This window comes from Falco punctatus (assembly GCF_963210335.1).
Source record: "Falco punctatus genome assembly, chromosome: 2".
Taxonomy (NCBI): domain Eukaryota; kingdom Metazoa; phylum Chordata; class Aves; order Falconiformes; family Falconidae; genus Falco; species Falco punctatus.
Window position 1 is genome coordinate 83,580,970 of NC_137581.1, and position 23,048 is coordinate 83,604,017.

At 43.4% G+C, this 23,048-nt stretch overlaps 1 protein-coding gene across 1 annotated transcript in view; it reads right to left on the reverse strand.

Moving 5' to 3' along the window:
• Positions 1-507: 507 nt before the first annotated feature.
• The window catches only part of OTC (ornithine transcarbamylase), a 54,770-nt gene continuing 32,229 nt past the window's right edge, over positions 508-23,048 (reverse strand). Inside the window, exon 10 of the mRNA XM_080374348.1 lies at positions 508-22,287. Coding sequence (XP_080230474.1) covers positions 22,228-22,287 — 60 coding nt within the window. The 3' untranslated portion in view covers positions 508-22,227. The remainder of the gene's footprint in view (positions 22,288-23,048) is intronic.

Below are 23,048 nucleotides of genomic sequence, written 5' to 3' on the forward strand. Positions count from 1 at the left end.
GGTGCTGACCCATTTAAATTAATTTTTTACCAATTTTTTAATTCTTGGAAAACCTGAACTTCTGTTTTATGTAGATGTGGTTATATTTTTGCTAGAGAGCAACGGCCCCTTCTATCCTCCTTGGGCTTTCCAGTTTTGTACTGATAATCTCAAAGCAAAACCTCATTAATGTCTTTTGAAAATAGGTCACAGAGTTGCGGTTTTTGTCAGAGCAGCTGATTTTGCATTCCAGACTCGGTGAGCATCGCACAAGCCAACACAGGGGCTTGGCACAGCAGTACTCATAAGTTCCAAGATGATTTGCCTGTCAGGCACCCGTTTAAATGGCATCATGTCTGTGATAAGCAACTCTATCCTCATTATCCTCTCTTAAAAGCCTATACCGCTTACTGATTACTTCATGAGTGGATAAGGGCCCTGTAATTTTACATTTCTTAATGCTTTCCATTACAAACGACCATCGTGACATTTAATGAAAAAGTTCATATGTTCATTCTTTTTGGGGGGTGGGGGGGTGGGGGGGAAAGTTGTGTGTGTGGCTGGCTAGAGTTTCAGCAGCAGCAAAGCCTTTTGGCTGGAAAAGTGCAATTCTTGTTAGATTTTGACTGATTAATTGTGAGAAAGTATATTGTCCCCACAAAAATTACCCTTGCTTTTCATCTTTGGGAAAACTTGGTTTCTTGCCAGCATCAGCTTTCAGAGGATGGGCTGTGGCCGTAGAAAAACTGCTTATCTCACTCCTCTCGGGATGCCCCAGTAGCTCTACTGAAGCAAGCAGTGACGAGAAGAGGAACAGGCCAGGGGTCTTCCCACTCCCTGTACAATCACACATTTATCTGAGCCCCGTACACAGCAGCAGAGCACCTTCTCTTCTGGGGCACCATGTTAAACAGCAGTGTTCCCATTCCTCCTTTCAGCTCCTCGCTCCCCACACATGCCATGGAGACCCCCTGTCTATAGAAAGTGAGTCAGGAGCAGGCTGAGGGTGGCGGTCCTGAATCCGTCCATCCCCCAGCCTGGAGGGCACACCTGGGGCTCATTCAGTAGAACCTGGGGAGCTGTGAGTGCACCAGACGTGCCCGTTTCAGGGAAGCCCTGTAGACCCCATTGACTACAGTGGCAGGGCAGGTAAGTGGCTCATGTGTAGACAGCTATTCAAGCAACACCCAAACTTAGGTGTCTGGGTCTGGAGCCAAGTTGCATCCTCTACCTCTGTGCCTGGAGTTCAAGTTCCTCTCACAATGGCAGCAGGTTGTTATATATATATACACACACATATATACGTATATATAAGTGTGTGTGTCTGTCTGTATGTATATGTGTATATATACATATAATTGGTTCTTTATCATTTTCCACTATGTGGGAAAAAAACCTGTGGAATTACATTACAAAAACCCCAAACATGCAAAACCTTTGTGTTAAGAAATAACTTTTCAAGTTGTGAAGTCAGGTACTTGAAAATTAGAAGTGCTGTATGTAGTTACCCCCACAACATCTAATTCAGTTATCTTGTGAATATTTTGTAATTTTCTAGATTTTACAGTATTATAATTTTTTCATTTTTCAAATGAAAATTCAAATTTGAAATTATTTCATTTCAAATCACTTTCTTCCAATGTTTAATGATACATTATTAATACAAATATCACTGAACAAACCCTATATTTATTTAGCTTGTGTAGTCAAATGCTTGGAAGTTAGGAAATGCCAGATGCACACACTGCAAGCACAGTGAGATACGTTCTCTATCCCAGAAATCTTATGAATCAAATTAATACAAGATGAACCATCTGCTACGGGGATAGGATGGAAAGACAAAAATAATAGTGACCAAGACAAGGTACATAAACTAGATATAAGCACTGAGAGAAAATGAGTGATTGCCTTTATTTTCTTCTAAGTGGTTTCAGGAGACCTCTTAGCCTTGCTGCTGTTGACATTCCTGGAATAATATTCTGTATATTGTCTATACCCCTGGATCTTCTGAAATAGCATCATCAGAAACAGTGTGCCTGTTGGGAGTCAGACATGCTTTCCACAAATACCTGTTGACAGACACATCCCTGGTGTTAGGAATTTACAGTATTAAGTGGGAATTCCTCTAGCAGAAGTGCTACAAGTAAAGAAGGGACATTTCATGTTACATGACCCTCAGCTCCAGTGTAAAGGGTAGCCCACCCTGAGCCCACCACCTTGAAAAGCCAGTGCCTTGCAGCACAGATCCTGCCATGAGTGGCCTCACATCGCTGTGAAGTGGCATGTGCTCGGATTAATGTTCTTCGTAGTGACTTCATTCTGAGTGTCATTTTCAGGGACAGATTTCTGAGCATGGGTGTGTGCACACGACAATGAATATTGTATGCAGAGTTGTGATCCCAGTCTTTGCGTCTTTGTGTGTAAGTACCTCCTGCTGTCTCCAGTGACAGAAGATGACATTGACACTGCCTAGGACTCCACATGGGATATTTTAGACATTGAGGAGAGAGAAAAGAGGATATAAAATAGCATTAGGTTCTCAATTCTTTCTCCTTACCAGTTGTTGTGCCAGAACATTACCTCTAAGACAACTCCTGATCTCTTTGTGGTGTCTACGTTTTTATGCTCATGTTCACACATCTTGTTAACAGGAATGTAAAAACAGTCAGTCACGTGATTTCCTCTCCCTCTTGCTAGACTGGGTGAAGGCCACTCTTTTGCCCCAAAGGCACCTTCCTCCAGCAGGCTCTGTAGAGCATCCCAAGCTGCTTTGTGCTATAAGTTTCTGCTGAGGGTACTGGTGGATAAGTAGACTACTGGGAATGGTGGGGAAGCCTTTCAAAAAACTGTCTGAATTAATGGTTCATCTATCTGTCTACTAATTTCAGTTCCAGATCCATTTCTTTACTGTGGGACCTAGGGGTATTTCCCAGCTTCCGGATCTGTGTGTGCCTTCTTCCCACTTCCAGACCTGGGGCTGAGTCAAGACTTGGATATGCACCAGCCTCCTGCCCCCACACCCCAAATTCCAAAAGCCTGCATGAGCTGGCTAGAGAGGAGCAGTGACATGCTTTGCCTGCTCTTCTAACTGAAATAAAAGAAGGTCTGCAGGGCTCGCCACGGTGCCAGCGTGGCTTACGCTGCCTTAGCAGCACCCAGTCATGAGCACTACATACTCCACTACAATCTGTTCTCAGTTTCTGGTGCATTGGATGATTCATAACACAGGGGAGAAGAATAACTAGATATAAACAGCAACTCTCACCATGCACCTATTAATCATCTCTGAGTATTATTGTCCCACCACATTCCTCCCACTAGCTGATACCACTCCAGAGTGTTCATGTCCCATATACTTGTGCAGCAAAAGGTGGCTAAACATGCACAGAGCCGTGACCATGTGCATTTGCAGTTCTCCCAATAACCAGCGATTGCCCCTTGGTTCCTCCCGGAATCTCAGCAATCCACTCCCCACCCATGCGCTTGCCATCTGCTTCAGGCTTTTTGGTGCCACTGTAGCCGAGTGAGAACAACTGTGCACAGATCATCCTCGGAAACATGTCAAATGTTGCTTACTTTCCAGTCCAGAAGGAGGAACTGTGGGAAAGGTGTGGAGAGCTCCCCTTGCCTGGTTTCTGAGAGTTTTGAAAAAATATCTCTTCTGTAATGATCAACACCACAGAAATGATCTGGCTTACAAAATGCTCTTCTTCCCTCCTACACACACTTCAAACACACCCCTTGCCCTGATCTTTCTTTGGAGAATGGTCTATTGTTAGTACTCTTTGCTATTGTTAGTATGGATTGTCATAGTGTTTCCTAAGTTTCCTTGTTAGAGTAGATGGAAAAAATACATCACTCCTCTGACCTTTTGAACCGCTTGCTTTTCTTAGCTATCAGCAGAAGTCAATGTGCAATATTTTAGAAAGGTGGGAGAATGTACATGTCTGTTGGTTTGTGAAAGCAGGGGCAAGTGGGTGAGAGAAAGAAATGGTATGAATATAGATGTATGGATTTATCTTCTTTAGGCTGTTTCCTGTATGTATTCCACCCTGTTTCTTGGCCTCCGCAAGAGCAGGCGGGTCCACGCTTACCCTACACGGTGCCATTAGCACTGCAAGGTTCTCAGGAAACTTGGTGCTAATGACTTCAACTCAAGCTACCAAACTGGTAGCACATTTCGGTAACTGGGTGACTTTTCTCTAAATTAATCCATGCTACTTTTAAAATCATCCCTAATGTAAATCTTGACTGGTCTAAGCAATACTGTTTGTTTTCAAAATGTCATTATTTTAATATGGCAATTTTCTGTTCAGCATGAAAGTGGAGAAAGACGTTCTCCCTGCAGGGGTTTTGGAGCTAACCTGTGGTACTTTCCATTACACCAGTCACTAGGAAACTGCACATTTCCACGTAGCAAGAGGCTACACGGTTGTCACTGCTGAAACAAAACAGGGTGGGGGTAAAAGGAAGAAATAGCTTCTTTTTAAGCATGCGTAATAGTTCAACCTGCTAAAATGGCTTTTGAAAAATTTTGGAACAATTTCCTTCCTCCTGAGGCTAAGTTAGAGGGACTGCTAAGAAAATTAGTCTCAAAGTTCAGAATTGAAATTCCAAATTGAATAGAATATCTCCGGGAGATTTCACAATGGAAATATTGTCCCCGTGAGTGTTAGTAACATATTTGCCATTGCTTTCTATCCAGGCCAAAGAAAGGGAGAGGAAAAAGAAGGAGTGACAGTAGAAGGCTAAACACTTTTGTATAATGCAGTGTTGTGATTTCTCTCCTAGCTGCCAACAAAATCAGCACTTTGAATTTTGATTGATGATTCAACTGGGAGAATTTCAAAGCAGTTTACAGATTATCAGAAGAACAACTGTAACGTGAATATTACCAGAGACTAAGCAAAACAATAGAAGGGAAAAATGCAAGATCTCCATAATAACCACTGTGAAGCTCACTGGCAATCAGTTAAGTCTTGTAAGCACAACAGTCTGCCCCTTACCTAGGCAGCCACCCCACCCAAAAAACACAGCTTCAGGAAAATGAAACAAAATGTGGACTGGGCAGATCATTTACATCCCCTCTTTTCTAGCGATGCGTGGAAGTGGAGCTTTCTGTGGGCTCTGAACTTACACCGCAAAGCAGCAAAGCATTCTGTTTATCTTTTTGTGATGCCTGCTCATTGCGTAGTTATACGTGATACCTTATGTATTTGGAGACCTGCCTTCTGTATTTATTAATTTATACCTGCTTTTTTTGCTTACATCATCCTCACGCTTGATCATCTCTGTCTCCAGCACCCAGAATACCCATAGGATGATATGGATCATGGCCCCATGGCTCCCTGACCAAGAGTCTTTAGATTCAACTGTTTTTCTGTGGAGATGCTCTATCCAGCGTGGGAGAGGAGGAGGGAGGAAAGATAATGCAATGCGTTTCCTCTTTTGTTGCTTTTGCAACCCGTTGGTCATCTTTAAGACAAGTGGTATTATCTTTTCCTTTAGATAAATTGGCAGTGCCCAGAAAAGAAGATGCATTTATCATAAACTTGGAGATGCTAGAGATATGAGGGACTTAGTGGTCCCTGAAACTACCTCTTAAGGCAGCATTCTTAAAAATCCATTATTCTTTCCAGGTCTTTGTAAAAGCTAGCGAACCTTCTGCTCCACCGTAAAAAAATAAGCTCTGTGATATTTCCTTCACTTTCCTTTCTAGAAGTAAAAGAGGCAATAGGAGACCCAGGCTGTTTTCAGCTCATGCCTAATATGGGAAAAGTCAGAAGGCTCCAGAGGTTTCAGCAGAGCAGTTTTCTCTCAGCTCTAATCTGTAGGAATGAGAAAAGAAGATATGACTTTGCCATAGCCTGCTGGGTCCATCGTTTTTCTTTGTTAGCAAACTACAGTATCCGTGTTCGTAGTACAAGAATGCAGCCAACAGATCCTAGACATACCATATATTTCATGGGTTTAGCAACCCGTAAAAGTTGAAAATAGCATCTGATTTATCTTGGCAAATGGCTCCAGCTGTTCTCAGGAACATATTTTTTTTAATCAAAGGAGGTGTTCCCTAAATTAAGCCTCAGTTTGAATCTCCTTGCCCTAGGATATATTTACAGAACTATTTGTAAAATATTATCTACTTTGTAAAAGCATTTTGAATGCTTTGTTAATGCATTGTGGTGTGACTTTCCTAGAATCATTGTTTCCTCCCAAAGAAAACTAGCATGAGGGTTGGTAATTGCTGGATTATCTATCAGTACACGAGCTCATCTTCTGGACTAAGCTCAGAAATGCTCAGCTACATACATTATTCTACTTTATTAACCTATCACTAATGAGACCACTGAGGAGAGGACAAATGACCCAGAAGGACAGAGGAATATTTACTTTCCTGAATGATCTGGGATTTTACTTGCTTGCTGCCTATGGTGTTGCTTCTTTTAAGTGCAAATGTGATGGACGCTTGGCCCCCATGTCCCACAACATATTGATAAGGGACTAATGACAAGTGATGATGTGATTATACAGATATTTGACATTCATCTTTGTAGAGGGATGAAGCTGGGTTAGTTAACATTGATAATATACAGCTGTGGGCTGGCTTCAGGGGCGGTGGGTTGGCCGATGTAGATAAAGTGCAGCTGTGGCTGGTTCTGGTAAGTGGTTGAGAGCCAACCAAGAGAGAGTGGCCAAGGAAGAGAAGGAGGGAGGAAAAAGCAAGAGAAGAGAGAGTGGGCCCTGGATGAGGTGAGAAAGTGGCAGCAGAGGGGCTGGCATGAAGAGTGTGTTGGTATGAGACGATAAAAGACCTTGTTGCAGCTTGATAGTTTGGAGAGTGCTGTGACACAGCTTGACTTAGTTTTAAATAGTGAGGTCAACCTCTACTCATCTGCAACCATCCAGTATGGGTGTTTTATGGTCCCTCTCTGCTCACTCTCCTACCACCTGTCCTTTTTGTCCCTGAATCTAAATCCTAATACGACGCAGAGGTGAAAATCTTCAGGGTTATCTCCATTAAAAAAAAAAAAAAAAAAAAAAAAAAAGTCTATTGGTCTTCACAGGTCTCCACAAATTACTAGATGACCTTATGTCTTCCAGAAAGGAAACTGAAAGAGGAGCACAGCAGATACATATTTTTGATTAGTTAATACCTAGTTTTAACTAGTAGGAGAATGTATTGGAAAGACAAGGCAGAGGTTTTTCAGAGGGATTTTTTTTTTTTTCCTGTGGAAAATGCTGGTTTGACAGAACTGATTTTCTTTTTACTGGTACATATGGCTTTCATTAAAACATTTGCAGAAGATGGTGAAGTATTCTGTTCTTACCTTTTTCGCTACAGCTTTTATGTACACTGCTATTTTACATAAATGCAAAATGAAGTCTACTTGAGTAACTCCAAAGGAAACAATCTGTCCTTAGTGTTTGAACATTTCCCTCCATGAAAAAAGTCCATGACAGTATTTTTTAATTTATGATTCAGAACGAAACCAAATTTCAAAGCCCTGCAGCTTTCCTAAGGATGGGATGCCCCTACTTTTGGTGCATTCATGAGACAGACTGTAATGCTGATCATGACATTGCAATAGGACCAAAGGGATGCAGCACTCGATACAGCCTGAGGTCTCTGCTCGGTATCACAGCATCCAAGTGCCATAAAAGCTCCATTCAGCCATGTCCCTGTAAAACTCCCTTTTAACCCACTCTATTTGCTTTTACTTCTCAGGTTTACTGTGGTTTGGGTTTTTTTCTCTTCCAGGGACTTTTTTCACAGTTTTGGCTTGCTTATTCTTTTTTTCTTAAATGCTCTGGTGAGTGCAATGCTCTCTGTTGGCGGTCCATATGTAGGTTAGAGAACAAGGAGGACTGCTTTGCCTTTGACTAGAGGTGGGCAAACTGCCTGAAATTTCTTCATGGGAGGCATATTCAAATCCCTGCAGGAAGGTGGAAACATGGATGGTATAAAGCTAGCCTATTTCATGGTTTATGACTTTTATCAGTATGTAAATGAAAGACAGCAAGTGGCTCTTTCAAACATTCACGGTAGGAGTGTTAATTTGGCCACATTATCAAAAAATAAGCGATGAAGGAGGTGGGAACATGGTAGAAAAAGTCAGAGATAGGGGTGTGACAGGTGTATGAACTGAGTCATCTTCACTTTTACTCAGGGCTGTGTTGCAGACTTCCTGTTTTGACCTGAGGAAAGTCATTCACACACATTTTCAAAGCAGCCATTAACTTTAGGAGTCCAAACTAAAACACTGTGAGAAGTATTCCACTGGAAATATCTGTGTGTGGGGTGCTCACGTAGAGCCTGTTAACAGCTAGGAGAAAGCAACATCTGGGTCTAAGGGATGTTACCTCTGGACTGCTTTCAATATCCACATCAGGATGAAATGTGTCTCTCTCAGAAATGCCAGTTTCTATCCCAAGCCTACAAGGGGAGCTGAACTGCCAACGTGTGCCCAGGTATCAGCAGTGAAGGTGCCTGAAGTTAGGTGAGTGGCAACTGCCTTGCGGTATCTTGTTTGATGCAGCTGCTGAGTGGCTGCAAACCCTCTAACCTTTGATGACACCTGTATAACGGGTATTTTGGAAGGAAACCCATTTTCTTCTGATCCAATGCATGGATCTTGCAAAAATTTTAAATCTGACAGCCTGGCATTATTTTTCCTGAGGGAAAATATCCTCTCAGGATCATACTGTTTCTGTTTCATGATTCTTAAGGCTCAAGGCCAAAGAAAAAACAAAACAAAGTCAGAAATGTGCTATTAGGAAGTCACACATACTATTAAGGGCCTGAACTGTTGTGTTGTTCCTTTCAGAATACAATTGCTTAAGGAAAACTTGGCTTGTTTTTAGAATTACAGCAGAGGTCAGGTAAGATCAGCATCTTGTGCATCTTTCTAATGGAGATGTTCAGCCTAGCAGTTTCAGTGCCTCCCCAGCTGCTATTTCTTGTATTTCTGCATAGCCATAAAACTGTTACAGGTCTCAAATAAGGAACAAGAATCTCAAAAAACTATAAGGCATCGGAACAGAGGAACAGAGAAACAGAAAATAGAGAAAACTCAGACAACACTCCCTACCCATTTTATCTGTCTTTCCTATGAATTACTAGAGAAGGGTAAAAATCTTGAAAAGATTACATAGAAACTTCTTAGCTTTCAAATAGCAATCCAATGTACTAATGTGCATCCCAGGTCAAATCCAGCCCTCGTGTGAGTGACTGGAACACTCATGAAGTCAGGAAATTCATAGAGTCAGGCTTATGCCTAAATTTGGCTTCATACGTTATATGGAGGAGCTCATATTTTTTTCCTTGGCGTGAAAACACAGTTTTCAATCAGGATGTCATGCATCCCTTCAAAAATAGTACTCAAATTCCCTGTGATAGAAGCTCAGTTACACCAAATGGAGCTTTATGCAGCACTCAAAAGCAAAAGAATAAAGAACCGTTACAGCCCTAATACAAGCTGGGATGAACACGATGTGTATTTGACTTCTGGTTTGAATTCAGCAGGCTTCTCTATTCTAAAAGAACAAATGGATCTTGCTTCCCCAAGCATATGGCAGCTACACATGCAATTTACATCCCATATGGGGTCTCTTTCAGGCAACTGTCAGACTATTAAATGTCACAAGAAATTGCTTTAGATCCCCATTATGTAGTGCAGACACTTAGCATTCCCCTTTGTAGCACTTGCTATAGCTCCAGGAGAGGTGCTTTTAATATAACTGTTGTTTGTGCTGCATTAGTACCTGAAAGTTAGGGAGCACTGCAACGCCTCTGCCATCATACTGTGAAAAAGGTAGGATTCCTTCAGATGCCTATGGTCTAATTTAGCAGCAGATGAAACCAGTTGGTGCGAAGCATAAGAATAGGACAGGACAAACAACACTGTATGGTTGTTACGTAGCATATTTTATCCCTTGGTGTCAAAGCACTTGGTAAACAGGGAAAGCAAAACTATTTCTGTTTCAAAAATGGGGAAACAGGGGCACAAGCAGGTGACTTTTCAGAGCATGCCAAAGCAGTGGCAGAGCTGGCACCAAAACCTGAGGCACAGACCAGCTCTTTACACACTTACTCACGCTGCCTCCTCCTCTCGTACTTTGGTTCTGTTTAAATAGATCCCGTGGTACCTATGAACAGTTCAGTCACATACATGTAAATGTGTGGGCAAAAACCCACACAGAATAGGTCTTTTTATTCCCTTGGCTCGCCTGCACAGTCATGCTTAATTGGCACCGTTGTGTAGGCAGCACCATAAAAATGCCTAGCAAAATGATCAGATCCAGGTTTTAAAGACTAGCATCAGAAGGGCCGTCCTTCCACGAAGAAAGTGTGCCTATACTCAGCGGGAAGCTAGATACCCAGGCAAACGAGGCTGGCATTTCTGGCATAGCAGAGGATGCAAATCAACAAGGCATTGAAGTAAATAAACAGATAGAAGCCTGGAAAGGGAACAGAGAATATTTGTGCTTGATGTAATTATAAGGAAGACAACAGCAGAAAGAGGTGAAACAGGGAGGGAAATTGTTTTATTACTGCACATACATTAGTTTTAAGTGAGTTTGATACTAGGAAGGCCAAGAGGAGGAAGGATCCATAAAATTCCATCACAGTGGACTATTATGAACACCATGCTGGGCACAGCAAGTAACTCGGGCTGTGGGAATTCACCTTACAGTGGACCTGAAAGACAAGGGAAGTGGTCAGTGAGAGACTGCTGAGGTCAAGGAGAATGGTAACGACTAAGGAAAGGGGAGTAAGATGCAAAGGATATTGAAGTTTTAGTCTAATAATGTGACTTCCAGGTTAATGAGTCGCTCTTATAAGCACATAACAGTACACAGTCAGGATTCAGAGAAGATGACCAATGTACTATGAGATTCTGTTTTCAAAGGAAAAAAGGAGAAGAACAGAGACAAAAGGCATTAAAGGAATAACCAGAGAAAAAGAGAGAGGTCTTGAGAAGGGCAGAACTGCCGAAGCCAAAGAAAGAAAAGATTTCAGCAAGAGTGAAAAATTGATGGCACCAAAGCCAGTTAGGAGGCTTAGAACTTGAGGAATATATGGACTGGTAGTTGGGAAAGAAGAGATGGCACATCATGTATGTGCCACACAGCAAGAAATGCATGAGCACCAGGCCGCTGTTCTTCCCATTTCACTTACCTTTTCACAGAAGTATATGAAAGAATTTTAGTTGTGTGACAAAGGCCTTGCCTTGAAGGATATTATTACTTTTCACGAGCCAAGCTTATATTGTATCCTTCAACCATCCTAATAGTGACACCATTGTTAATACAGCTGACTTGACATGGCAGTGCTATGAAACCCAGATAATTGTACTGCGAAAACCGGAGTGTTTCACAGCACATCACATAGCTGGTCTCCAGTCAGTAATCTGCCTGCAGTTTTGACCCCTTAGCAAGAAACTGCCAAATACGGAGAACTTAGGCTGGACAGGAACATGCTCAGTGCAACCCTCTGAAATTCCTGCAGTCATTAATCTGATGTTTTTCTTTTACCTCTTCTAGTCATCCTGTCCCTTTTTATTGAGACTATATATTAAGTCACTCTGGACTTCACCTATAAGTTTGCATGCAGCAAGTTTTTGATGGGCGTTTTTAATAAATTTTCTTTAGTTCACTCAGGCAGCAACTTCCCCAGTGCCAAACACCCACACCCAGCTTGCTGTTCACAGGAGGCTTTTCATTTATTCCAGTGAGCCAGGTCAAGCCCCAGTCGAAGCTGCATTCCTGGGAAGGTCACACGGGGCTATAAAACTGATAATGACATGAGGACAGCAAGCCTAGTGCTCAGACATAGTAATTGCTCGACAGTCCATGAGAGAAATATGCGTAGTATATAGTAATCAGGCAGCACAAAGAGACCAGAGAGTCCACAAAGAGAAACATATTGTTCTCCGATGGAGACCTCTAGATGACTTCTCTGTGCCTTTGTCTAGACTGAATTAACTTTATGAATTCAGGTAATTATTCTCTGTCCCGACTTTTGGTTTTGGCTGGGATAGAATTAATTTTTATTCCTAGTAGCTGATACAGTGCTGTATTTTGGATTTAGGATGAGAATAATGTTGATGGCAAACTGATGTTTTAGTTGTTGCTAAGCAGTGTTACCCCAAGTCAAGGACTTTTGAAGTTTCCCATGTTCTGCCAATGAGCAGCTGCACAAGAAGTCAGGAGGGAGCAGAACCAGGACAGCTGACCCAAACTACAAAAAAGGGTATTTCATACCACTGAACGGCATGCTCAGTACATAAACTGGGGGGGGTGGGGGGGGGTGGGGGTTGGATAGAACCCACCGATCACCGCTCGGGGACTGGCTGGGCATCAGGCAGTCGGTGGTGAGCAACTGTGTTGTGCATAATTTGGGGTTTTTTCCTTTTGGGTTTTATTCATCTCTACTCTCTCTCATTCTAATTACAGTTTTGTTGATGTTGTTTCTACTATTATATTTCATTTTATTTCAATTATTAAATTGTTCTTATCTCAAGCCACAAGTTTTACCTTTTCCCGAATTTCCTCTCCATCCTGCTGGGGCAGGGGGAGTGAGCGAGCAGCTGTGTGGTATTTAGTTGGTGGCTGGGGTTAAACGACGACACTCTTGTGTGAGTGGCTTCAGAGAGCCTTCTCCCTGCTGTCTCCAGCAACAGCAGTCCACAAGGCCATTTCAGATCTTAATTGAAAGGGAAATGTTTGCCAAAGGTCAGTTCAAGTGGGAGAAAAGCTCCTTTCATTGCGGCTGGGGGGAGAGCAGAGCAAATATGTATCTCAAGGGAGGCATGGAGACACTTCGTGATTTATTTGTTAGGAGGCAGGTGGGAACCAGTGAATTTTCCCCCTCTTATTTATTTTTGCCCAGCCTTTACAAACTCAACACATTTCTAGCAAGGACATACATCATCACAGCAGAGTTTCTTACAGTTATGCACATACATGATTGATCACACTGTTTATAACTTTGTGTGGATTAGTGCACAGGAATGTTTAAATAAAAGGTTGGAATGGCTCATATCACTTGCTGACGACCACCAACCACTTTGAATGCAAAACAGCATTCAGAGACCAGAAGAGCATCCCTCCTGAATTTCAGCTGAGATCAGAATGACAAGGCATTTACTGAAGTTTAAAAAGAAAAAGGATGGGAAATTGCAAAGGATTTGCTGGAAGCCTCCTGACAGTTTGAAGCAGATCCAGGAAATACATCATGAATGATTTTAGTAAGGTATTCTGCCACACTGGACATCTACCTCTTTGCTGCACAGACATTTCTCTAGACTCAGACATCTCACTCTGTTCCAAAGTTTTCCATCTGAGATAAACATAGCACCACTTCTCTTATTTTTGTGGTTACAGACAATATATGACATAAACTGAGCAACACATTGTATTCATTATTTAAGGGTGTGTGTGAGTCCATAAAATAGCTCTCATTCCAGGCCTTTGCTCCACACTGTATTAAATCCTGGGCGCTGGGAAGCTGGGAGATGCATTGACATTCTGGGACTGAGAGATGGGAATGGGCAGGGAAGGAATAGTCCATCCATTTCACAGATAATTTTGGTAATTCTGGCCATGTTGAGAGTCTCTGAAAAGCAGAAGGAAGATCCTGGCTGCAGGACAATCCCCTGACAAGCACCTCAGTGCAAGCACTGGAGGTGGCTCCAGGACAGTCAGACCAGGAGCCCAGGGTGTCAGGCAGCCGCAGACTTGGATTCCTGAGAAGGAAGATGCCCAAAGTTTGTAGGGTATCATCTCCCTGTCCCCTCACCAAGTAAACACCTGGGTTAAAGGACACATTCTCTTCAGCAGCCTGCTGAAAAAACTCAGAAGTAAAACATTTCCTAAAGAAAGGCTGAGCTCTACCATGAAAAACTGACTTGGGGAAGTGTTTTGATACTCAGTGTCACAACTACAACTGAAAAAAACTGCCACCATTTTTTGCAGAGGTTTTGTGGTTAAGCGTGTCCTCCCGCTTAAGCATGTGCTTAAGCATGTCCTGTGTTCACTTCTGCAAGCAGCTGCTGTAATACAAGTTCTCTGTCTTCATTGTGGTGTTAGGCAACCAGACACCTCTATGAAGAATGGCTCTCCATCAACTGGTTGAAAAAGAGGACAACTTCAAGGAAAGGCACTCACGACCACTTTTGGAGACAGTCCAGACATTTAGGATGTAAAGGCTAATCCAGTTAAGCCATGTAAGGCCAGTACCCTGCAGATTACCTTTTTTAGATGCCTAGACTTTGGCATAACAACTCTGACGTGCTGCCAGCTACAAGGGCCTTCTTTATTTTTCTTAATAGCATTTAACACCTGTTTTACACAGGCAGCATTAATCTGGAGACAGGTAGTATGTGCTAGCTTTCAGGGATACTGAGTGCTTAAGGTCCATGCAGTTTCTGTGAATTTATTTCTCCTGAGGTCAGGTCCTATGCCTATAAATTAGCCTGGCAATGTATGGTGATTAGAATAAACATGCTTGTTCTCCTTTTTATGTCCACCTCAGCAATGGGGAAGAGTAAGAAAACTCATCGTGATCCTGATCATCAGCAGCAGGCACTGGGAAACAACTTTATCCCATTGCAGAATGGGGCAAGTTCTAAAATTTACGGGGTAAACAACTGCCCTGGCTAACCCGTGACAATCTCACAGGACTGCCTTTCTGGGAGGGAAGCTCCTACAGTCATCCACATTGAAACAGTGGTGTTATGTTCAGCTGCAGAGATGGGGACAAGGAATGGGTGACTTTCTGATGTAGTCAGAGCTAAAACCTTCAAAGTGGTGATAACTGACGGCCCCCACACCCCAGAGTCCATTCTGCCTTTATAAACCTGCAACCCAGATTGGCCTCACTGCCCTCTCAGGCATCAGAAAAGCTTTTCCTTGGCAGACCAGTTATTATCCTGCTATACGGGTACCTAAAAGCAACGTGTGCGTGGTCACTACAATACAGTCTTTCAGAGGAATTTATTTAACATGTTTTCCTAAGCCCTTAATTGCAGCCTTTAGAATCCTAGTTACTACCCTGACCAAATCAACAGTATTGCTGGGCGAATAACTATAATCTCCTGGTTTCCTTTTCCCAGGAAGGCAACTAGTAAAATAGATAGCCCTGCTGTACTGCAACTTCCTATAGCTGTTTTTGATTGCATTTTCCTCCCTAGTGCTACAATAAGAATTAAACTCCTGTCTCTGGCAGAGTTTTCAGATGCTCTCCTGCTGTGAAGTGATGCTCTGAAATGCCCAGTGATTCACAGCTCTGATATTTCATGTCTAATGGAATTATTTCTGGATGGAATTGTTACCTTTCCTGAGAGAGAGACACTCATAAAGCTAGTAGGAGACAAATTATATGCGTCTACCCTTCTCTCTTCCACAGCACTTCTCAAAATCAAATTACTTGGCCACACTTCTAAAATTCCTCTTATTGCAAGAATGCGTAAGCAATTCAAAGTAAAACATAGGGCATCGTAATTACGCAAGACACAAGAAATTCAGGGTTACAGGTGTAGTTAAGAAAGACCCAGTTGTATCACAGCACAGAGGAGTAAGAGAGGGGGATCTGAAAGCTCTCTCTTCTTCCTCTGTACATCATACTACCAGTAGCTCTGCATTACAGGATTATATGCCTATAAGGTGTATGTATAGATCACCACTGAGGTATGTTCTGTAATTGCTGGATTGGGATGAAGACATTTTATTGCTTGAAGTCAGCCTGAGTTTGAAGTGCCTTGAAACCCTCCATTGTTCCTGTTCCTGCCCCTGCTCTCTTCAGAGGTGGCTGTGCGCCGAGGAGCCTGCAGGGCTGCCCACCACAGGGGAACACACACAGCCCCCCACCCCCCTCCCCGAGAAGTGCACGTCATTCACCCTCTCATGTCTGGCCCTCAGAAATCCCCCCAAACCGCTCTGGGATTTAAGTCAGAAGTCTGAGCTGTGGAGTGGGTCTTGAAAGCCTGCTGGTGACTCATGCAGGGATTCCCTGGTGCTGGGAGACATTTCTTTCCAATTAGTTAAATTCCCAAAGTAAGCAAATATCCTTCAAGTGATATCAGTTACAAAATATTCCAGTCTGCCCGGCAAAGGTGCAATGCACCGCCTGCGGGGCAGCATCCCTGGGGGGCCCTGCACTGGCAGGTTTGCAGGGTGGGTGCAAACCTCCCCCTGCTGAGGCTGCAGTGGGGTTGGGGCTCAGCCCCACAGCTCCAGGCAGGGGGTCCCAGGGTGTCCTGGCCCTCCAGCAGTGCAGCAGGATGTAGGGTGCAGATGGGCCCATCAGTGGGACAGCGCGAGCTGCTCTTGAGCAGAGCGGTTGGCAGAAAGCAGCAAGGACGTCGCTGTCGCTGGAGCCTGTCTGTGGGGAGAGCGTGCCCCAGGCGTGCGGGAGAGCCTCCCAGGGGATGAGAGGGATGCAGATCCCATCCTTTCACCACAGAAGAGCACAGCAGGCTGCTCTGGTGGGGGGTGACATATGAGGAGAGCACGCTTGCACCTGCATTTCTAACCTGGGTCTTCTACAGCCCTGTGAGGACACCTAAGCGAAGGCTTTTGTGCAGCTGCCTGTACTCAGACTCAGCAGTATAATTTTTCTGTGTGCACACTGGTGTCTCCTGTTTCAGGTTCTCACAGGTTTTCTGTCTTCGTTACCCAAGTATGAGCAACAGCTAGTTGTGAGCATTGTCTCTGGCAGAGAACCCAGGGAGTAGTGGCTGGCAGACGTCAGACATGACTCTTTAGCACAGTAAACACCCAGGCCACATTCAGCTGAGGCACAGCACAGAAAGCAGGATGGGAAAGGCTATGGCCTTTGTTTCATGCTGCAGACAGAATCTGGGTTCTGCCAGATGGCTTTCCATGCTCTGTGGGCCACCCCGAAACAGGTGTTTTAGCATCACTAAATGTGCGTTGCCATGATCATCCATGTCTTTACCTTCAGAAATGGTTGCTCCACGCTGGGACATGCAGAGCGGTTGTGGATCCCATGTGCTGTACCTGGGGGCGTGGGGCGGTTCCCGCCTCCCAGGGCTGGGACAGCAAACCAAGTGCACACCCTACCCCATACGCCCTGCTTCCCACCAGCGGGGAGTCAGGACACGTAATCAGCAAGGGAGCCACGGCATGCTCCCCCGTGTCCACTAGTCCAAATTGCCCAGGAGTGGGACCATGGTGTGTCCCATGGGGAACATCCACCTCCCATTCAGACAGCAGGTGAGAAATTCAGATGAGGATGCTGGGGAGGACAGAAGTCAGTCCGGTGCGACACCACTGAACCAGCAGAGGCCATCATCTATAGAGGGACCTGTGAAGCCCCATAACCTGCGTGAGTAGTTTCGCTTTCTCCCTCCAATGAACAATATTTTGTGCTTATATCACTGAGCGTGACCTGCATCTGCCCTGCCCACGCTTCAGTACTCTCCTCCAGCTGTTACTGCTGTTCCTCACAGTTGAACTTAAGTCTTGGCTAAACCAAGTAACTTTGATCAGCAAAGTTTGCAATTTTGATGCTCGTCCCTCTTTCTAGATATATTATGCTTGTGTTGGAGCCTGCTTTGCACTAGTGCCAATCCCCTTAAAACAGGCCCATTAGAGAGCAGCAGAATTCAATAGCCCTCTAACATACAATGCAGACCGCAAGGGATTTGGCAGGGTCAGGCAATGCTTTGACTGTGGTTGCGAAAGATAGATTTGCTCTCTGAATGAAGTCATCTCAGATTGCTTGCCTCGAGAGAAAAATCCCCTACGTGCAGGCATGGAAGGGATCATCAGCCTTTAGAGAGGCCACAAAGGTTTGGGATATCTTCAAAGAGTTGGTAACAAGATTGTGTAAGAATCAAATAGCCTTGCAAATAGCTATATCCCATTAGTCATGACAGCAAAGGCTGGGCTGAATGAAATGTTTACTGTGGCTTATGAAGTGTCTCTGTACACATAACCTTGGGCAAGCCCCAGAAATTCTGGGCTCTGCATTTGGAAGTCATCTGGTTAAATAGCTGTGGCAAAATAATCAAAAAAACACTGTTTATTTGCACAATACATTAACCAAGTGATTAACTGAGTAATGGGAGACCCAGAAGAAAGAAGAATCCTTTCCCTTTGTGTGGTCTGTTTTTCAGACTTTCCACCAACACTACAGGTTCCTGGAAAACAAAACTAAGTTCAATATACCTCAACTCAGTCATGAAAACTCTCCCCAGACTGAACGATCAGCTCAGCGCATCACTCACACCTTCATGCAGCTCCTTCTCCCTCTCGCAAAATTTGAAAGGCAGCAAAATAATTACGGCTAACTTACTGGCCTGTCTTATGAGAGGTAAACATTAATTCAGGAGTTCTGGAGGACTTCATGCAACCAGACCTGAGTGCCTGCTTGCTGTTTAGTTGATGCGATTATTTCTGTATTTCCCTTTTAGCAACTCAGCTTCTCACAGGAGGCTGCTGCTGCTACCAGACAATGAGTAAAACTGCTGTAGATTTTTTTCCAGTGTCATTCCTGATGTAAGCTGGTGCAAATAAAATAATTAACTCTTTTTGAAAATTCTTACTTTTCTTTGTTCCTTCCTGATTGTGCAGGCTCCCCACTCAGTCCTTCCTAAGCTGCTCTTATTCTTAGAGACTTTAATTCTTTGTAAATTCTTTCTGCGGGTCTCTCACCTGCGGTAGTTAGTGTGCTGTCTCGTAGCTTCGTAGTACTCAGGAAAAAAATGTTATTTTTACTCCCTGAGAAAATTATAGAGAAGCATTTTTCCCCTCTTCCTCTACTAAATCTCTAACTACTGTTAGGTCTTTCAGGAGATCACATAAGGGTAACCAAAGAATCCCACCATTGCTGGTAATAAGCGGCAGAGCAAGTGCTTACAGAGTGAGTAAATTGCTACTAAACATTACTGCATTTCTAACTCTAGGTGTAGAAGAGGAGTAACCCTCTAAAGGGCCATGAAGATGCTGAGGGAGTGCGTAGGGTGCCAAAGCACAAGACCTAGGGCCATTTGAGGTGCCATGGGTTGTCCTTGCCGGCCACCAGTTTCTGCTCTAAGTACGCCATCAGTTCCGTGTCCCATCTGCCATGTCTGTGCAGATGTCTCTCTAAAATGACATTAGAGTACTTCTGGGTCCCTGATCCCCCCCAGGGCCTCAGCTGGGATCAGACCTACCCTGGTCATATCAAAGCCAGATTTAGCACTAGCTTTGGAGCTGCAGCTGGGCTTTGGCCTCCGAAGTTACCATGCATATTACCCCCTGGGGACACAGCACAACCACGGTACCTGTGTGCGTGAGGTCTGGATGTGGCTGTACATGCGGTAGCACACAACCAACCCCCAGTGAGGAGGAACAGGGCAGGGAGGTCAGACCTCCCTCTGTGCTGCGGAGCAGGTGATGGATTAGGCTGGCAGCTGCCCCTGCTGGTGCATGCTCCTGGAGAGGGACCAGAACGCAGTGCTGCAAATGCGTGAAGGTGAGATATCAGAGCAGGGGGTTATTAAATGAGTCACATGTGGGTAAGACTTGATAGACCCGAACAGGCCCAGGACTGTTCTGTAGGTCAAACAGAAGAGCGGGGCTTTTGTGGAAGGAATGTCTAGGCTATCAGGAGCCAGGCAGGAGCCTCTCTGTAAAAAGACAGAGAAAACAACACCCTATCCTTCAAGTGCACTCAGCAATGAAAACAGCACTTCTACTGATTAAAGTGTAATAAATGTAATGAAAAACACTGTAAGCTATTAGTGACTGCCACCTGTTATGCATTTGTTTTAAGCCCTTTGAACGCTGGTAACTGTTTTTTCTCCCTAGAAAATCTTTCTGCATTATTGCTGTTTCCTTTACTCACCACATTTGCAGTCATCGCTTGTAAATTCAAGTAACGAATTCATGAGGATTCTGAATGGCATAATAATACCGTCACCTTGCACGCTACCACAGCTACTACCTGGCAATCCCAGGATGCTTAATCTGTGCGAGTGGATTAAGCCTCACAGTGCTGCTCTGCTGTGCGGGGAAGCGGTGCAAGTCCCTTCAGGCAGAAGAGGAACCCTTCAGGGCAGCATATTTCTGGTCCCCGGGGCAGAAATAGACATGTCTATTTGGTACCAACCCAACGCCTCTAGTCAGTGTCAGATCTGCTCTACATGCACTGCACAGACAGCCGGCACATGTTCCGTAAATCTGCCCTGCCGGGATGTGTCTGGCTCCCAGCACACAGCACACAAACTGGATAGTATGTTCGTTCAGTGCTTCCACGCAATGGTCAGTCACTCAGAACACGTGCATCAAGTCTACCCAGCACTTCCAAAAAGCATGAGAACAGCTGACGGTGTGAGCGGTTTGTGCAAAGACAGAGAAGGGACTATCATCCCTTGCTGCATATGTTCACAGAGGAATAGACCCATATGAAATCACCCCCTTCTGGAAATGTTGGACTCCATTGCTCACATGTTATGCAGCAGATCTATGCATGTGTTTTAAAAATGTCAAGGGGATTCAGACGTTTGGTGTCCTGCTCAGATTCCTAAGTATAAAAACAGTCTGCAATAACCTAGATGCATGTTAGCTCTAATCAGAGCACAGAGAAGCAAAAGAGTAGCAGATTTTTATTGCTATCCTGTTCACCATGAAGCATTTAATAATACAGCTTCATTATTATAAATCTGCCTGAATTCACATGAATCAACACAATAAAACTGATATTAATGCAGTTTTTATGAAAGGACTAGCAGAATGGTTGTCTTACTCTCAAATAGCACTAAAATCAGGTTAGTAAGAATATCTAAAATTCTTAGCACTTGAACAGCTCACTAGCTCCAAGAGGACTAACCATAATTTTAAGTATCTTGCTGAACTGGAACCTAACGCTCAAAGCAGGACCTAATGCAACCAGAAGTATACTGTACTGAGTGCATTTTCCTCCAGATACTACATTGGGAAGTAAAACATTGATTTTGAGCACATACCCTAATCCTCCATCATCGATGCAGCTAGATTTCTGCTGAAGTGTAAATGATCACTGAATTATTGAAATCCTTGTAATGTTGCAATGGAAAATGTTCATTTTAACAAGAGACATGCAAATACCTGCAAAAACAATGAATCAGTCATAAGTGGGTAGATAAACAAATGCATTTTTATTTTAATTTCAGTGATCTGTGCGGCCCCACAGTGTACTCCAATTTTGAAAGGAATTAGATAATGTTTTGCAGCTGGTGAGAAAATGGAAACCCATTCGCAGAATTTTTAAAAAAATCACAGACATTGTTCCAGTATTACAGTGGGGTAAAAAAAAATCAACAGATTCTTGAAACTAATTAGAAACAAAAAAGAAGGTATTTTTTGATAGTACTCCAAGCTTTACCTGAAATATTAAACGCATACATCTAGCCATCATAAAAACTACAAATGTCATGAATCTGTTTACTACTGAGAAGGATAAACTGAAACATATACCACGTTACAGTGCCAGACAAAATGCAACAAATTCTTTCCACACAGGAGCTGTATATAGTTCCATCATATGGTGCCCCTCATGTTTGCATAAAAAAAAAAAAATATAGAAAACTTGCTTCTTTAGCCCAAATTCTATTTTGGGAGTGAAAGTCTAGGGGAAGTAGACAAAGAATGAACAGGTTCTTTCCAGCTGTCTCTCTCTGTCGGATCCAGCTCTGGGGAAGCTGCTCTGTTCTGGTTCTGCAGCAATATCCTCCCATGCCAGCCCACAGGAATGTCACAGAGGAAGATAATGCTCACAAGACCTTTACATTTTCGGTGTCAAACAGGAGTGGGATTTGGAGGTTGGCTGGAAGCAACCAAGGCAAACTAAAGCACTGCTTCTCTGTGCACACTTCCTGAGATCAGCAATTAAATGGACAGGTTTAGGGAGAAGTTTATGTTTGTCCTATTACACTACACGAGTTCCAATGCAGCTACGTGTAGACTTTTCTACACCTATGATGCTGGCAGAGCCAATCATTAAAGTACAACCTTGAAACATTTTCCATGATGCTGATCACCAGAAAGGATAGCCAACTTGGAGCATAGAGATGAAAAGCAGCTTTTGCATTTATTGTCTTGAACGTTTTCACAAATGTAATGCAATATTCTACAGCTAACTATATGGTTTTATTAAAGAATCATTTATTGCCTTGATCCTTTCTGAAGAAGATCTATGTATTTGCAGACCAGAATATTCTGCCAATGAGGAATATTTTTCTCTTGGCAGGAATCCAAGCATCAAAATGTAGGCTTTTGTAGCTGTGGTGAGTAATCTGTCAGCAGGGAAACCATGACAGCCTAGGGGAGGAAGAAAAGAAAAAATCCAATCACATTGGAAACAGATACTCCATAAAAATAAATAAGGGGGAAATATTTTCCAGCTCTAAAGTCTTGTGCTGAAAATTATTGTCCTGACAAAAACCGCACACTTAGATTTATTTGCTAAAATTTCTTGTGATGAATCAGGAAAGAGGTGAAAATCAGTTACGATGTTCTGTATTGTAGCTGATAGGTTTTCTCAGTGTGAACAAAATATATATATAATGGTTGGACTCAGTGATTTTAAAGGTTTTTTCCAACCTAAACGATTCTATATTAATGAACAGCCTAGGAGAAATTCAGACAAAGCATTTAGATCAAATGCTGAGGCCCTTTTGGCATGCTATATTGTACGCTCGGCCACTGCTAGGAGACACTGTGGCTACCCAAACAGCACATAGGCTTGCTCGTGGATTTCCACAGAACTTCCATTAGCATCAGTGAGAGCCATATTAGAATAAGGACTCTGAAATTTATCCCAGTTTAGCTGTACTTTCTGTGATAAAATATGGAAAATCCTCACTGAGGTTAATAGTTAAATCACCTACCCCTCTTGCCCTCCCCTAGTACTCCAACAAACCTTAGGTATGGCTGTGAAATGAGAATTAAAGGAATGTCAGCTAAATAAAACATAGCGTTGCAGCAGCTCTGCCGTCCTCCCCGCACCTGTGTACATAACAAGCCCCATGCTTGCTTGGTTTTGACAAGGTATTACCTGGTTCACGCTGTTGTGATTTCAC